The 14,104-nt window shown below is 42.7% G+C and overlaps 1 protein-coding gene across 4 annotated transcripts in view; it reads left to right on the top strand.

Annotated features, from left to right (window-relative positions):
- The window catches only part of Cfap206 (cilia and flagella associated protein 206), a 45,939-nt gene extending 40,521 nt beyond the window's left edge, over positions 1-5,418 (top strand). For 3 of the 4 annotated variants that reach the window (XM_090338462.1, XM_090338460.1, XM_090338463.1), the window contains exons 12-13: positions 35-178; positions 4,986-5,418. In XM_090338462.1, coding sequence (XP_090194588.1) covers positions 35-178; positions 4,986-5,213 — 372 coding nt within the window. In that variant the 3' untranslated portion in view covers positions 5,214-5,418. Of the gene's footprint in view, positions 1-34; positions 243-4,985 lie in introns of all 4 variants that reach the window. The other variant, XM_090338464.1, reaches the window with a different exon arrangement.
- The last annotated feature ends 8,686 nt before the right edge of the window (positions 5,419-14,104 follow it).

Raw genomic sequence — 14,104 nt, 5'->3', positions numbered from 1 at the left:
TCACAAGCACTAACTACAAAACTCCATTTTTTAGATGAGAGATATCGACAAACATTACATAAAGCCGATCACCAAGTGTGAAAGCAGCACCCAGACCGACACACACATACTGCCACCCAACATCGTGCGGGCCTACGAGTGGAACGAGTGGGAATTAAGAAGAAAAGCCATAAAACTGGTGTGTAGCAGGACTTGCTAAATTAGTTGGTTGGGGAATTTTTATAGGCTGTTGCTCGTCTTTGGTAAGTTATTTATAAATTCTACAGTTCTTTGCTAAGATGAAAATTAGCATTATTTATAATGTGCAGCTTAAATTGTGACATTGCGACACTAAAGGAAATGGGGCTATGGCTCAAGTGGTAGAATGCCATCCTTGAATTAAAAAGCTAAGAGACAAGACCCAGTATCAAAAACAGAAGATTATAAAAACTTTTTTTGTAATATCCCAGCCATTTAGGGGGAACCTCAACAGTCCCAGTAACTGAGTCACCAGCACTCAGTGAACTGAGCTGGGAGTCATTTTAACAGCAGTGCAGTGGCTACTCTCTACCTCGGGCTGATAGAGAGCAGCCCTGAGCTTGTGGGGCTGAGCTATTAAAGGTAAACATCACTTGCAGGTGAGCTGAACTACATACACAGGTGGTCGTCGTCGTGTGACGTCACCCAGTCAATAACCACAAGGATGGAACCACACGCAGGTGATCGGAACCACACGTAGGTAGTTGAGCAGGTTACGCATTTTTACAGAACAGAATTTGGCAGCTAAGCTTGCCAGGTTATTACTATTTTAAACTATAGTGTTAGGAAAATGGAGAATGGAAAAGGAATAGCTGGTCTAGATCGTTAACAGGTGAGGACTGAGGACCAGCAAGGGGCAGAGACCTTCCCGTGGGATTGGAGGTTGTACAGCTAAGCTGGGACAGGAGCTGGGGTTTCATGGGGTCTAAGCAAGTGGGGGGCAGAAGTCAAATACAAAAGCCATTGGGTTAAGGGGTCTAGGGCCTTCCTGGTTGGAGTTGCAATGGGATGCTTACAGCTAGGCTTAGATAACTTACCCTGCTGGAGTCAGGCAGTCTGGTGGCTTACCTGGTTATCTGCATGAATTGGGAAAAACAGGATGAAAGTCAGTCCTTTATATTCCATTTTTGGATACATAGAATGGGTAGAGAGGGGAGCAACACAGAGTTATGGAACCATTTTGGGGTGCTTGTAAGAATTACAAGCACCATCACTGTACTAAGAATTCCATAGCATATGCCTCACTTAAAAGAAATATATTCAAGTACCAAATGATATTGAGAACAAATTACATCACACAGATAGACTTAACTTTTTTAAACCTTTAACCCTCTTTTTAGTTTCCTAGGGGGAAATTTTTGGAAATCCAAGTCATCATCCACATCAGATTTCCAATGTCATGTCTGCAAGGAAAAAGAATGAAGTTGGTCCACTCAGCCCAACTGAGTTCAACAAGGTTTAGATGAGCTGTCTTCATGCCAGCTTATTCTCGTCTACCATGTGTGGACTTCTCTTAGGCCTGTCCGTTTCTCTTGATACTTAGATACCCAAGTGGTTTTAGATGCCCAGAACAGAGTAAGTTTCTGCACTAGTAGACCTTCACATTTAAATTTCTGATACTTGAAGGATTATCCCTCCCCGGGTTTTCCCAGGTGCATAGACACCAGGCCCGCCACCCCAGTGCAGACTGCTTGTCCCGAGCAGGGCAATCTATCCAAGCCTAGCTGTAAACATACCATCGTGGGCTCAGCAGAGAAGCCCTTCATGTCCCTTTATCTCCTTATTTAGACCTCACAAAAACCCAACTCTTGCTTCTAGCTGGGACAGTCTCCAAGCCTGAGAGAAGGCTGTGTTCCTTACTGCTCTGTCTCAGTAAGTCCTCGCCTGTGGAAGATCAAGTCTGGCCTGTCGCCTTCATTTTCCTAATAATTCTTGACCCCAGATTTTAGCCAAAGGAAATAAATCCCAAATTCTCTGATGCTTTTTTTCTTAAGCCTGAATAACCTGATTATAGTGTAAACAGCTTTATGCCTTAAAATACCAGATCTCACTTGGTCGGTGATAGGGCTTCATCTCAGGGCCTGGACGCTGTCCTTAGGCTTTCTCGAGGCTAAAATTCTACCACCTGAGCCACAGCACCCTCGTGGCTTTTTCTGTATATGCGGTACTGAGTAATCGAACTCTGGTCTTCGAACCCTGGAAGAGGGGTCATGACTGAAACATCGATAGGCTTTTCCTCTCCTTTTGCTGTCGGCCTAGCTGTTTTGTCAATATCCTTGTTTCTCCTTTCCTCCAGGGATCCATTCCTTTTGTGGCCTGGGCAGTGTATAATGGTCACCTTCCGGGGAGCCAGACTATCCAACATGGCTGAGATGTCTTCCACATGGTTTTCCTGCTGACGTTAATCGGCCTCTTTCTCTGTATAGTACTGCATGGACATAAGCTGTGGCAAAAGCCTATCTGCTATCCGTGAAGAAGTTTCTAGTCTTTCCTTTTGTCCTTCCAGCTTTAGGGCAATCAATTCTGCTTTTACTATACCCCTTTGCTCAGAGATGGAAAGCTAGAAAGACTTTTGAAAATAGGGAAGGGTCAAGGCTGGTACCAATATCAGTGCCTGCTTTAATGAGTCAAAGGCCTGTTGCTCCTCCCCAACTTAGGGGAGTATCTCCACCAGTGGAAGTCAAATACAAAAGCTTAGCTACTTCAACAAATCCTGGTTGAAAGGGAAGTATCTTTAGAATGGCTTCAATTCTCTTTTTGGACAGGGTTTGCATAGCCCAGATAAGTAGCCTGGAATGCAAAGTTGTACTTCCTTTTGTTTGTTTGTTTGTTTGTTTGTTTGTTTTTTTGCCAGTCCTGGGCTGGAGTTTAGGGCCTGTCCTTGGACTTTCTCAAAGCTAGAGCTCTACCACTTGAGCCTCAGCACCAGTTCCACCTTTTTCTATGTATGTGGTACTGAGGAATTGAACCCAGGCCTTCATGCATGCTAGGCAAGCCCTCTACCACTAAGCCAAACTCCCGGCCCACAAAGTTGTGCTTTCTTAACTGATACCTTGTAGATCAAATGCTCAAGCTGTTTGAGCAAGACTAGGGTAGCCTACTCACAAACCTCCTTGCTTGAGGCTATAAGGAGGAGGTCATCACCATTGCAGGAGTTACTTCTGGATGTTTTGTGCAAAAAGCTGCCAGGTCTTGACTTGGGCCTTCAAAGAGTTGAGAAGAGTTCTTGAAACCTTGCAGAAGCCTTAGTCCAGGTTAGCTGGCTAGAGAAGCAAACCTTCTGGGGCTGTTCATTTGAAGGTAAAGATGAACTGACTGGATTTTGCCAAGGGCAGGCTTTAGGCTGCTGTTCTGCCACACTGGTTTCAGTCTCCTAGAAGGTGATTGTGGCATGCAGCTTTGAAACCACCTGACCCCTCCAATCTCACTCCTCGGAGATAAAGAGGATCTGTAAAACCTACTGTCAACCATTCCAAGTGGGTTAGTGAATAAAGAAAATAGACTCAAGGAGTTAAAACCTGGGGTTTCCAGAAAAAGGAGGGGTTAAGTTATCTTGGAGTCTCCCGTGCTTCTAAAGAACTAGGGGATCTGATTTTGGGGGCTGGCTCCCCAAAGATGATCCTATGAACTGCATAAAGAAGTAGATTAAAGGAGCCCTCGGATGGCCAGTTTACATTGAACTCCTGCCCTTCAAGCTCCCCGGAGTCCATAGATGGCCTATGAGCACTGGCTCTACTGAAATAAGAAACATTCAAGCATTAATTCCACTAGGGTAGAGACTGATGTCAGTTGTCCCATGTTGTCCCATTGGTAAATGGAAAACAGCTATGCACAAAGACAAACAAGTGACCACACAAACTTGGGTGGGACTCAAACCCACCCAAAGTCAGTTCAGTTTCAATTCAGGTTCATTTTGTACACAGAACATAAAACACCAGTGTAACTGGTGTCAGCCTGTTTCAGTTGGAACGTGGGACACCTCATCAGTCTGTTTCAACTGGTGCCAACTAGATTCAGTTGGTCCAACAGTGATACAGCATCTCACCACCACTCAGGTTGGTGTGTTCAGCCACGTCCAACTCACCCACGAACCTATCCAAGGCCGGCTCACACCAGCCTGTTTCACCAAATGCTCACCAATCTGTTTCAATCGGTGCACCAGACACAAGACAAGACACTCAACAGGTGTCTGTTTCAACTGCACAGGACACAAGACACTCAACTAGTCTATCAGTGCACAAAACACAAAACACTCATCAGTCTGTCAGTAAACGAAACACTCACCTGCTTACTGTTGATCATGGGAAATATCTGGCTGGGAAAAGCTACCACCCTTCTCTGGGGCTAAGAGGATTTTCTCTGTGGCCATCCACTTTGAAATGTTAGGGCTCAGTACTAGTACTGCCAAAAATAAGTCACACTGTTATTGTGAAAAAAGCCAAGCTTTATGAATCTCAAGGTCTGAGTTCACTGTAACTCTGAATCTGCTGTTTTCCTTCTTTCAAAATTCTCTGTTTTCCTACTTAATAAGGAAAAATAATTTTTTGTGTGTGCACTCTACCAAGTGGGCCCTGTCTCCCAGCCCTTTTTGCTTTTAGTTTGCTTTTCAGAGAGGGTCTCACACCTTCATCCAGGCCAGTCTCTTCAACAATGATTTATTATTTTGTACTACTTTGAGCTGGGATTTCAAGTATGAACTACCACATCTGATTTGTTCTTTGAATTAAGATCTCACTGACTTTTTGCACAGACCAACCTCAACACAGGATTCTCTTATTTCTATCTTCCAAGTAGCTGGAAGTATAAGCATGAGCTACCATACCCAGACAGGATATTTTCTATTACCTTCTAGACTTTTGAATGTTTGAATGTTTATGTTTACTTTCTTGGTTGTGTTTCTTAGTGCTTGATAATCTTTTCTATAATTTGTTAAAGAAACATCACTTCTGTTTTCTCTTTCCACTTAGGCTAATTTGCGTCAGAAAATGACTCACTCAGTACAGACTAATCTGAGTCACATGAGAAGAGACAATTACTCACAGGTATATCCTTCCAAAGACGTGAGTACACAGACCATGAAGCAAAACAGCACTGGTGTACCCAGGCCACAGATTTACTTAGCGGGCCTGCGTGGAAAGATCAAAACCACCCGTGAGGTCAAGGTCAACCTCACTCGAGCTGTTGATGAAACCTAGATGGCAGCATTTGTGGAGCTATGGAAAGATACTGATAAGTACTTGTACTTCTGTGAATTTTAATGTCCATTAGTGTCTTAACCTAATTCATAAACATTCCCTGCTTGTGTGAATATTTATGGGTTTCCCATAATCTGCACAACTGCTATGAAAAACTCCAGGTTAATTATTTCATTGAAAATTAAAATCAATGAGTAAAATGATGTCCATTTATCTTTTGACTTCTCTTTAGAAAAGGGTTTGTGGCATACTGATTGACATCATGATGCTGTAGAGGTAATATAAAATACAAATTTCAAGATGCTTATTGCTAGGGAACTTTGTTTCTAAAGTCTTATTTAATATTAAAACACTAAAAATTTAGGTAGGGCACTGGTGGCTCATGCCTGTAATCCTAGTTACTCAGAAGGCTGAAATCTGAAGATCACCGTTCAAAGCTCAGACAGGAAAGTGTGGGAGAATCTTATTTCCAATTAGCTGGAAGTAGAGCTATGGCTCAAATGTTAGTATGCCCAGCCTTGAGCTAAATTGCCCAGGGACAGTGCCCAAGTCCTGAGTTCAAGCCCCAGGACTGACACACACACACACACACACACACACACACACACACACACACACACACACACACACACACACACACACACACACCGGAAAAGAATGGATTGCGCAACATCAAGATTGACATTGTGGGAATATATTGCTACATTATCATTAGAAGATTTTATTTCTAAAATCCCAATTAATATTAAAACTCTAAAAATGGGGGCCAGGAGTGTGTGGCCTAGTGGTAGAGTGCTTGCCTAGCATGCATTGAGCCCTGAGTTAGATTCCTTGGTATCACATACACAGAAAAAGACTGGAAGTGATACTGGGGTTCAAGTGGTAGAGTGCTAGTTTGAGAAAGCTCTAGGATATCCAGGCCCTGAGTTCAAGCCCCAGGACACACCAAAAAAAACTTCTAAAAATGTAAAACATTTTTCCTGAGCACTAGTGGTTTATGCCTATAATTCTAGCTACACAAAGGACTGAGATCTGAGAATCATGAGAACCAGGCAGATAAACCTGAGGGACTTTTATCTCCAAAAATCCAGCAAAAGGTTGGAAGTAAAGGCTTGGCTCAAGTGGTAGAGTATATCAGCCTAGAGTGAAAAAGCTGAGAAAGAGTTGAAGTCTTGAGTTCAAGTCCCAGTACCCATGGAAAGTCACTGTGGGTGGGAAAACAAGATGTGGATGTAGCAACACACACAATTGTTCTTGCACAGGGCTGCCAAAACTGTGGTGACTCAAGACACAGTGTTGGCCCAAGACACACAGTGCTTCCGTACTCAGGAGCTAAAGCTTACTGGATTCTGAGAAACAGGCAGTTCAAGTGTTCTCATCAAGCTGGAATGGTGCTTGTCTACCCTGTGACACAGGCTCTGGATGGTCGACGACTGGTCAGTGGGTGCTGTGGACTCCGGGGTCAGGTTGTGGCTCCTTATAGATTAGATGAAACGATGGCTTGCATCATCTGTTGCTCTGCAGTGTCCATCATTTCAGGCGCTGGCTTTTCTGATGTGGCTTTGGTAAGCCTATATGTTCCCAATTTAATTTGGCAAATGTTTTGTTAGTTTTATTATTTTGTGCTGGTACTAGGATTTGAACTCAGAGCCTCACAGTCTGTCTTGGCTGTTTTTGTTCACTGCTGGTTCTCTCAACTTGAGCCACTCCCCCACTGCAATTTAATTTGTTAAGTTCTTATTTGCCTCAGTTACTCATCCATCTCTGGCCCATGGTCATGCTAGGAAGGTGTTGCTTACTTACACAAATAAGATGGAGGGCCAGGACAGTGGCCTAGTGGTAGAGTGCTTGCCTTGCATGCACGAAGAGCTAGGTTCAATTCCTTAGTACCACACACATAAAAAAGCTGGAAGTGGTGCTGTGGGTCAAGTTTAGGGTTCTAGCTTTGAGAAAGCCCAAGGACAGTGCTCAGGCCTGGAGCTCAAGCCCAGGGCTGGCAAAAAAGAAATGGACACTCATTCTGCCTCAGAGTTTGCAAACTGCTTTTCATGCAATGGAGTCAGTCAGGGCAAGACAGCCTGGAAGCTGTCTATATAATATGGAGAAACAAGAGCAGGCCACAACCTGACCTCTCAAGGTCACTTGGTAAGCTCAGCAGTATGTGAGGGAGGAGCCACCCTCAGATGACACACAGCTTCTCTCAGTGCCCTGGCTGTCCAAGCTCCATCCAGCTAAAGATTTCTGGGCTATCACCTTATAGCTGATGGACACTCATTTATTTTATTTTATTGTTGGGGTGATGTACAGAGGGGTCGCAGTTACACTCATCAGGTAGTGGGTACATCACTTCTGGAACATCTTGTTTTTCCCTTACCTTCCCTTTTTCAAATACACAAATAAACGTATATACAATGTACCAAGTACCAAAGGCAGATACAATAACAACATGAGATAAACCTTAAAAGGAAAAGAAGAAAAAAAGAAATAGCTTCACATAGTACACTGAGAACAACAATCACAAAGATAAACCTCTTGCTTCCATATCTTGGAGTGCATTTACCTTAGCTGTATCCAATATGGACATATGTACATAACGTTTGAGCTATCATAATCATGTTAGGAGAATCCTAAACATATACTGATTGTTACAAATGAGGGAAACCATGGAGCCTATGTTCTTTTGAGTCTGGCTCACTTCACTTAATATGATTTTTTTCCAAGTCTTTCCATTTCCTTACAAATGGGGTGATGTCGTTCTTTCTGATGGCAGCATGGACTTCCATGGTATAAATATACCACATCTTCATGATCTATGCATCTACTGAGGGGCATCTGGGTTAGTTCCATATCTTAGCTATGGTGAATAATGCTGCAATGAACATGGTTATGCTGGCAGGCTTAGTATGTCCTTATTTCTGGATATTTGGGTAAATGTATAGAGATGAAAAATAACTATCCCCAGACCCAAAATTATTCCCCTTCAGTAAACAGAATAAAAAAACCTCCAATTCGAAAAATTTCCAAGAACCGAGAGGCTGCACAAAGAGAAACTTCTGAACCCCAGTCAGCCATTGTTCGCACAGGTGTCCATAAGCTCCAGGAACTAACCTATTTTGTGTCAAAATTAGACTGCTTAGACTGCACGTATAGCATCATATAGCATTTGCTTCCCAAGCCATAAAACAACTATCTGACAGTTGAATGGGACCCAACCGGCGTGAGAACTTTCTGTCAGTTTCCACCAGCCTGGGAAGCTCCCTAATCCCTATCTTATCTCACTCGACCACCTGATGGGTGCAAACCTGTGATTTTTGCCTTTAAAAAGACTATGTAAACCCTGATTAACAACTCCTCCTCCCGACTCACTGGGTGTGGGTGGAAGAGTACCCGGCCTGGCTAGTAACCTGCAATAAACCTTGATTTTGCATTTCAGACGCCTCTATCTCGGTGGTTTTCTTTGGGGACCCCATCTTAGGGCACAACAACTGCCTAGAGCAGAATTGCTGGGTCATAGGGGAGCTCTATGTTTAGTCTTTTTTTTTTTTTTTTTTTTTTGCCAGTCCTGGGCTTGAGCTCAGGGCCTGAGCACTGTCCTTGGACTTTCTCAAGGCTAGAGCTCTACCACTTGAGCCTCAGCACCACTTCTGGCTTTTTTCTATGTATGTGGTACCGAGGAATCGAACCCGGGTCTTCATGCATGCTAGGCAAGCACTTTAACCACTAGGCCAAACTCCCGGCCCCCTATGTTTAGTCTTTTGAGGAACCGCTATACTGCTTTCCATAGTGGTTGGACAAGTTTACACTCCCACCAACAGTGCAGTAGTGATCCCTTTTGACCACAACCCTGCCAGCATTGGTTGTTATTAAATTTCTTGATAATCGCTGTTCTAACTAGGGTGAGGTAGAATCTCAAGGTTGTTTTGATTTGCATTTCTTTTATGGCCAGAGATGCCAGCATTTCTTCATGTGTGTATAGACCCTTCTTATTTTCTCTTCAGTGAAGGCTCTAAGTCATTAGCCCAACTTTTAACAGATAGTTGTTTCTTTGAAGGTTTGTTTCTGGAAGATTTAATTTCTTTCTTTCTTTCTTTCTTTCTTTCTTTCTTTCTTTTTTTCTTTTTTCTTTTTTTTGGTTGGTCATGGAGCTTAAATTCTGGTCCTGGGCACAGTCCCTGAGCTCTTCATTCAAGGCTACTGCCCTACTCCTTGAGCAACAGCCCACTTTTAGTTTTCTTAGCTTTGCTTTTCCCAGAGCTGAGGACCAAACTCAGGGCCTTGCACTTGCTAGGCAATGGCTCTTCCACTGAGCTAAATCCCCAAGCCCCCCACTTCCAGTTTTCTAGTGGTTAATTGGAGATAAGTGTCTCATGGACTTCAAAGCCCAGGGTGGCTTTGAACTGTGATCCTCAGATCTCAGGCTCCTGATTGCTAGGGTTACAGGCGTGAGCTACCGTGTCCAGCAGGGAAGATTTAATTTCTTGAGCTGTAGGCATATTTTAGATATAAGACCTTTGTCTGTTATATGGCAAGTGAAATTTGTTTCCCACTCTGTGGGCTTCCCCTGCTGGCTATGTCCTTTGCCATATACTAACTCTGCAGTTTAATGCACTCCCATTGGTCCAAACTTTTTTGATTTGTTGTGTTTCTGAGCCTTTATGAAGAAAGTTTTGATCCTTGCCAAGTGTGTCTCCTATTTCTTCCTGTAAGATCTTCAGAGTATCTGCTTTTACCTCAAGGTCTTTGATCCATTTGGAGTTGATTCTGGTGCAGGGAGACAGACAAGGATTCAACTTTAGTTTTCAATGTATGTAGCCAGTTCTGCCAGCACCATTTGTTGAAGAGGCTGTCTTTGTTCCAACCAGTATTTGTGGCTCCTTTATCAAAGATTAGGAGGGCCACTCTCATTTCAGGAGGTCACAGGCTGCAATGATCACTTGTCTGCACTTGTTTCTCCTTTACAGTGAATGTCCTCTGTGGTGAAGTGCATCCCCAACTGTTGATGACCTAAGTTAAAAGAGCTTTCTAGGCTGGCTTTCTCCCACAGTCCCTGAATGAAGATAATTTCCAAGCCCTGCTCATTTGGAGTGACTTGTCCTGGCGATCCAGGCATTCCTATTGTCCCCACTGCCACCATGCCTCAGTGTTGTCCTCTATTTTTCACAAGATAATTTAGGAAATGTTTCCTAATGCATGATGATGCTAGAAGCTGGTGTCTCATGCCTATAATCCTAGCTACGCAAAAAGTTGAGAGCTGAGGATCATGGTGGAGTCAGTCCTAGGCAAAATTAGTCCCCCTCTCCCTCTCTCCCCCTCCCCCTCTCCCTCTCTTCCCCTCCTTTCTTCCTACCCTCTCCCCTCTCTCTCTCTCTCTCTCTCTCTCTCTCTCTCTCTCTCTCTCTCTCTCTCTCTCTCTCACACACACACACACACACACACACACACACACACACGACACCTGGATTCCTCACTCCAGCTGCATTTCCTTTGCTTAAGAACTCACCAAGACACTTTTTTTTTCCTGCTACCTAAAGATAAGGAAAACAAGAACAAAAAAACAAAATAAAAAACTCTTATTACATGAGTTCCTGAGTTCAAACCTAAGTACTGCCAAAATCAATCCCTTTCCTTTCCATATTATGTAAAACTTTTCAAAAAATTTCTCTCCTTTTATTTTCAGTCCCATATTCTTCCTGTGTCCTACTGTTTCCATATGTGTTAGCCACTTAGGCTCTAAAGTCTTCACAGAAATTGTGGCCTTTCATAGCTGCTTTCTCCTGGAATGTTCTTCATGATGCCCCACATGCATGGATTCCATGTTTTCTATGAAAGCTTTTCTCATCAACTAGGAAAAATTAGTTATACCAGTCTTTAGGTTTCCATTGAAGTTTTTTTTGTCTTTTATTTTTATTTTTTCATATATTTATTATTATAATTAATAGAAGGGTTACATGATATTTGTCAGATAGATGGTGCATTAATTCCCATACATTGATACCTTTTCACATGTCTTGGTCCCCATTTCTCTCCCCCACACCCCCACCCCTCATTTTGTTTTCCCCCCTTCCCAATCCAATTTCAAATAACCAAATACAAATATATCCGATATATCAGGTAACAAAGTGAGATACGGTAACAATATGAGATAACCAAGGGACAGCAAAAGAGATGAGAGATAACATAGTACCTTAAGAACAACAATCATTCTTTATATGGCTTATGTTTCTATATCCTAGAGATCCTTTCATTTAGCGTCCTACTATATGCCTTTTGTATCAAGGTTTTGCTCTATTGCAAATCTCTGCCAGGAGAGCCCAAGGTTTCTACTGATTATGACAAGTGAGGGAAACCATTGAACCTAAGTTCCTTTGAGTCTGGCTTACTTCACTTAATATGATCTTTTCTAAGTCTTTCCATTTCCTAACAAATGGGGCAATGTCATTCTTTCTGACAGCAGCATAGAATTCCATTCTGTACAAATACCACATCTTGTTGATCCACTCATCAACTGAAGGACATCTGGGTTGGTTCCATATCTTTGCTATGGTCAATAGTGCTGCAATGAACATTGTTGTGCTGGTGGATTTAGTATGTCCTTGTTTCTGGATGATTGGGTAAATGCCAAGTAGTGGAATTGCTGGGTCATAGGGGAGTTCTATGTTTAGTCTTTTGAGGAACTGCCATACTGCTTTCCATAGTGGTTGAATGAGTTTGCACTCCCACCAACAGTGTAGTAGTGATCCCTCCTGGCCACATCCCCTCCAGCATCTGTTTTTATTAGTTTTCCTGATCCTGGCCATTCTAACTGTAGTGAGGTGGAATCTTAGAGTTGTTTTGATTTGCATTTCTTTTATGACCAGAGATGTTGAGCATTTCTTCATGTGTCTCCATTGAACTTTGCTCATACTCTTACTATATTATTTAAATGGGCATAGGCATGCTATTAGGTGTTTATATCCCTTAGTTAGGTTGCAATTATTTTTGTTTTTTCTTTTATGGTTTCAGTATTAGGACTTGAATTCAGAGCCTTGATCTCTCACTTGTCTTTCTCACTCAAACCTGTTGCTTTACCACTTGAGCCATACCTCCAATTCCTAGTCTGTGAATTTTTTGGAATTAGAAAATGTTTTAGTCATCTTTACATCTCTGGTATTTGTATAGTAGCATGTCAGATGAATGAATAGCCTTAAAAAGAAAGAAGCAATAGCCAGGTGCTGGTGGTTCACACCTATCTACTCAGGAAGCTAAGAGTTGAGGATTGTGGTTCAAAGCCAGCCTAGTAAAGAGTGAGAAGGCTTAGAGCTGGACATAAGTAATTTGGGGAAGACATCACCACAGGAAGTGGGTCCATAGAGGAGAATGAGAAAACCAAATTTGATGACCAACAGACACCAAGTAGAAAAAGACAAATGGGAATCTCCATGCTCATACAAGAGCACACTAGCTTTGGAGGTGAGTGTGTGGCTCAAGTGGGAGAGGGTCAGCCTTGAGGGAAAAAGCCAAAGGAGAGCTCCAGGTTTTGAGTTCAAGTCCCAGTACTGATACAAAAGAAAAAAAGAAAGACAGAGAAAGAGAAAAACAATCTAGCTCTATTCATCTTTCTCTGCTGAAGTCTCTTTAGATCAAAGGTGGGGATACTAACAGCATGCAACTCATTGGGCCTTCAAGAGGGTTTGCAGATGCCACGAGTCATAACAAGCTTGAATGGGAGAGGTTGAGGGATGAGAGACCTTCCAGTGCTCCTCTGCTTTCTACGTCTTTTGCTTTTCTAGCCCCCAGTTACTGCCTAGGACCATCATTGCCCTTCTGACTTTCAATAGATGCTGAGTACACAGAGGAGAAGGAATGCTGACAAGTGAATCACTGGGTAGGCGGCTTCTGAGTGTTCTTCTTCGGATGGGGCTATTCAGATGGTAGCAAGTTAAGCAGAAAATGGTAGAAGTGGATATAGATTGCATATCAGTTACTGTTGGGCAGGAAAAGAAAAAGGAAGATATGATAACTGGAAAAGGAAGTGGAGACAGAGGGCTTTAGGCTCAATAAGAACCATTTGCACTTCAATGATTTAACTCTCCTGGACTCTGCATTTTACATCATTTCACATATCTACATTTTTTCAGTCATAAAATACAACATTTCTTCTGGCTATTTCATCATATTCCACCACAGGAAAGGAATGTTTTATATTAACAATGCCTAACAAATTGGTATTGGATGTCTTTATTTTATTTTATTTTTTTGTCAGTCTGGGGGCTTGAACTCAGGGCCTGAGCACTGTCCTTGGGCTTTCTTCAAGGTTAGAGCTCTACTACTTGAGCCCACAGCACCATTTCTGGCCTTGTTTTCTATGTATGTACCAAGGAATCTAACCGGGGTCTAGTGCTTGCTAGGCAAGCACTCTACCCCTAGGCCAAACTCCTGGCTGGATGTCTTTCTTAATAGCAGAATGAAATGCATATACTTCAACTGTTAGAGAAACTGTTTTATTTAGGTACCTGATTTGTGTAAACATATCTTATGGTTAGTTGTTTAGTAGATGTCAAACATTAGCATGTTTAATAAACTATTAAAGCTGAGTTCTGGGCTGGGAATGTAGCCTAGTGGTAGAGTGCTTACCAAGCATACACAAAGCTCTGGGTTTGATTCTTTGGTGCCACATGCACAGAAAAAGCCAGAAGTGGTGCTGTGGCTCAAGGGGTAGAGCTCTAGTCTTGAGAAAGCCCAGGGATAGTGTTCAGGCCCTGAGTTCAAGCCCCAGGACTGGCAAAAAATAAATAAATAGAGCTGGATACTGGTGGCACATACCTGTGTCCTAGTTACTCAGGAGGCTGAGACTGAAATTCAGAGAGCCTGGGCAGATAAATCTGAGAAACTCATATCACCAAGCAATCAGC

Source organism: Megascapheus bottae, chromosome 8, assembly GCF_031878675.1.
Source record: "Megascapheus bottae isolate mThoBot1 chromosome 8, mThoBot2.hap1, whole genome shotgun sequence".
Taxonomy (NCBI): domain Eukaryota; kingdom Metazoa; phylum Chordata; class Mammalia; order Rodentia; family Geomyidae; genus Megascapheus; species Megascapheus bottae.
This window is presented reverse-complemented; position numbering and strand designations above follow the sequence as displayed.